The 3,508-nt window shown below is 33.6% G+C and overlaps 1 protein-coding gene across 1 annotated transcript; it reads left to right on the top strand.

The window, feature by feature from the left end:
* The first annotated feature begins 360 nt into the window (after positions 1-360).
* On the top strand, positions 361-1,216 carry LOC132254675 (B3 domain-containing protein At3g18960-like). Its single transcript, XM_059740869.1, has 2 exons — positions 361-543; positions 632-1,216. Exons 1-2 carry the CDS (start codon positions 475-477, stop codon positions 1,211-1,213), a joined length of 651 nt encoding a protein of 216 aa, XP_059596852.1. The 5' UTR covers positions 361-474; the 3' UTR covers positions 1,214-1,216.
* Positions 1,217-3,508: the final 2,292 nt, after the last annotated feature.

Raw genomic sequence — 3,508 nt, 5'->3', positions numbered from 1 at the left:
TTTATTTTTATAATGTTAAAGAAGCATGATAAGTATGTCGAGCTTAAATCTTATAAATTTAAATTTTTAAGAAAATCAATAATTCTAATATAATATCAAAACTTTGTTTGACGACATGGGTTCAAGCCACTTTATGAGGTTGGAGTCCATCCTTTGTTAATTAATTATCTAACCGGATGTATAAATTATCAAATGTGCGAGAGGCGTTCCCTTTTTTGCACCATTGAGCGAAGTTGTGAAACGACTAAGATAATCTAGGTTGGCCCAAAGTTTAGAGAAACTAGGTTGAAATGAAGCAGAAAATTGATAAAACATAATATTTTTTTTCTTCCACGTGGCAGAGAATGTGAAGGGGGCAGGTATAACCTGTCATTTGTGATTGGTCTCGAGCCCCGGAAATGTATTAAATCACATTTAACGCAATTTCATCTTCCTCCTCTGCTCTTCCTATTCCTCCTCAGGTCTCAGAAGCCCATGACCTCCACCCAGAAGCCACACTTTTTCAGGATCATACACCCGTCGTTTCTTACACATGGATACCCTGTGAGTATTCCTCTTTCTTGCCTTCTCCTAATTTTATTCTTTCGTACTACCACAGTACAACAGTGAATTTGTCAACAAAATTTCACAGGGAATTCCTCAGATTTTTCTAAAAGAATATGGAAACAGTCTCTCAAATTTTGTGTTCCTCCACCTTCCCACTGGCGCTGAATGGCGAATAGAATTGTTGAAACTCCATGATGAGGTTTTGTTCGGCAGTGGATGGCAGCGATTTGCTGACTTCTATTCTATAAGATATGGGCATTTCTTACTGTTCAGATACGAAGGCAGTTCCCATTTCCATGTGCTTATATTTGATATGACCGCTTCTGAGATTGAATATCCATACGCTACTGCTCCCAATCACTACCACAACCATCATAAAGTTTCTGTTGAGAGTTTGGATGATTTCCCATCCTCCAAAACAGCAAACTATATGGACATGATCGATATTACCTCTAGTGAAGCAGTGTTCTACCCTAATGGAGCAAGCAGCTTGCCAAAAGTTGAGGACATTCAGGGTGATTTTCCAACCACCCACAAAACAAGGGAGATAACAAGAAACAATCCTTCTTTTAAACCTCATAACGCTTGCAGTTCCCACCACTATCATTCCTCCATCCCAATTTCTAGGGGTAAGAAATGTTTGCCGGAGTTTTTACTTTGTCTTTGATTGATGCTGCATGCTATTGTAATCTTATCAATCCATTTCAGGTGGAGCTCTTGGAAGAGCTAAAGCTTTCAAATTCGAAAATCCTTTCTTCATTGTCACCATGCGACCATCTTATATTGGTAGTTGGTACGGTTTGGTAATTAAGCTTTTAAATCACAATAGAGTTTATTTTTGCTCAAGAATTGGCATATCAAATCTCAACATTTTCACAAATCATGATTTTTAAAGAAAATAATCTTTTGTTTACCCATGCAGAGTATACCATTGAGTTTTGTCAAGAGGCACTTCAAAACGGATAACAAGAAAACAACCCTTTCTGTTTCAGATGGAAGAACTTGGTCTGTCAAATACATTATTATGAAAAAATCCAAAGTAAAATTCTCCTCTGGTTGGACAAAGTTTGCACGAGATAACTCTTTGGAAGTAGGTGATGTCTGTGCCTTCGAGCTGATCAAATGCACCGGAACTTCACTCAAGGTTGTCATATTTCGGAACAATGAAGATGCAGGTCATGATCACCTGCAGCAGTGAGAGTAGAACTTTTAAATTTTGTATATGGAGGCTCGATTTGGCATGATTTTGGACAAGTGTTAAGATGAATTTTGTGCTGTTCAACTAGTTAGGTTTAACATGCATTTTCCCATTTCCCTTCTTCGTCTGCTTCAGGATTTGAGCTTCAGAGACACACAGATTCTGGGTGTAAATCCTGGAAAGGCTCATTATTGTTTATTTCAACTCTTCCCCTGTAGCAGAAGAGTCTCTGTAGTTGTTTTGTTTAAAGAGGGAGAAAAGGACTTGGTTATATTTTTCTTTGAAAGGTATCTATGCAAAGTTGCAAACCAAACCCAAAAGAGTACATAATATAAAATGGGTCCTATAGATAGCCCATCTATTCCTAATCTTTAGTAAAAAATAAAAAAAATAAAATAAAAAATTGATCCATTTATAATTGGAAATGATAGTAGAATAAATAGGTTGATAGAAGTAGCTCTAATATATAGATAAATATATTATACCATCTAGTTATCTTATTTCCTCTATGAGGGAGAAAAAACATAAAAAATATATCCAAACAACACATACATAAGAAAAAATATTATTGAATTAGAGAAATTAAAATTAAAATTCTACACAAATTTAATAGTTTGGAACCATTGATGCTTTCGTTTCTTCTACTCTCTTCTACCACATTGCACTAATATCACTAACAAATTCAATATAAAATAAGAATGTACTAAGAACTAGATTTGTAGATGTTTTAGTGAAAAAACTCATAAAAAGACATCATATAAAATAATAGTGTATCTTTGTAAGTTGCTTTTTTATTTTATCTTAAAAATCAAACAATAAAATTTTTAAACCGTAATAACATAATTTGAGTATGAATATTTTAACAAGCGAATATTAAGTAAAATATTTATATGTGTGGACCCGCATTTTTCATGTGCGTCCCCACTTGATTGGCTAGACTTGTTTTTTATTTGTGAAAAATTAATTTTTAGAAAGAAAAGTCGGAGTCACCACTTATTTTTATTTTTATTTTAAAGGGAAAATAAAACAAGAAATAAAACCCTAAAAAAATGACTCATAATTTTTTGAAAAGCATGTCTTTGAAAAACCCGAGTCTAGGTCCGGAGATCAAATTACTTATTGGAAAGGTACCTCTAGAAGGTAGCACCCCTCTAAGGCCTAAAATGGTCTCTATTGACTAAATTGGGGGAAATGTGGCAATTAATTGATTAATTGAGGATACCTAGATAGACTAAGGTGATTTCAAAAAATAACATGTCAAATAGGATCAAATTACAATAAAGGAGAGTTAGGATGCATACATGGACTGCTTCTTAAGCGCCATCAAAAGACATCAATGATTAGTTTGGAAAATAAAACACACAATATATATTTTATTCTAGTCTCTTAATCAAACATGGCAAGCTAAACAAACAATCAAAAGGATATGCTGAATGGGTTGAGAATCGCATACGAAGCAATACATAACGATCATATATAAAGCAATACATAATTTATGGGATTAAGATACGAAGGTAAGAAGCATACCTGAATAGCATGGGTAACTCGTAATGTGCTTCCACAAGACATGAGGGATTAGATAATAAATAATAAGATAAATCCTAACATGATTGTTATCTAATTAGCATAGCAAAAATTATCAGAGTATACTAATTCATCAATTATCACATACGTCTTGTATGTAATTCCTAAAAAAATAGATATAATTGTAACAACCAACAAAGGTGGTAGCAAAAATAAGTTTTGAAAATATTTTTTTTTTTA

This window comes from Vitis vinifera, chromosome 11 (assembly GCF_030704535.1).
Source record: "Vitis vinifera cultivar Pinot Noir 40024 chromosome 11, ASM3070453v1".
NCBI lineage: Eukaryota > Viridiplantae > Streptophyta > Magnoliopsida > Vitales > Vitaceae > Vitis > Vitis vinifera.
The sequence above is the reverse complement of the archived record's forward strand: the minus strand, read 5'-3'. Positions and strand labels throughout refer to the sequence as shown.

What these genes read in the sequence shown, in the direction of transcription:
- LOC132254675 (XM_059740869.1), top strand. Translation starts at nt 475, where the DNA reads ATGACCTCCACCCAGAAGCCACACTTTTTCAGGATCATACACCCGTCG. An exon ending in TTCTTACACATGGATACCCT is followed by an intron (nt 544 to 631) that starts GTGAGTATTCCT and finishes AAAATTTCACAG; the next exon opens with GGAATTCCTCAGATTTTTCT.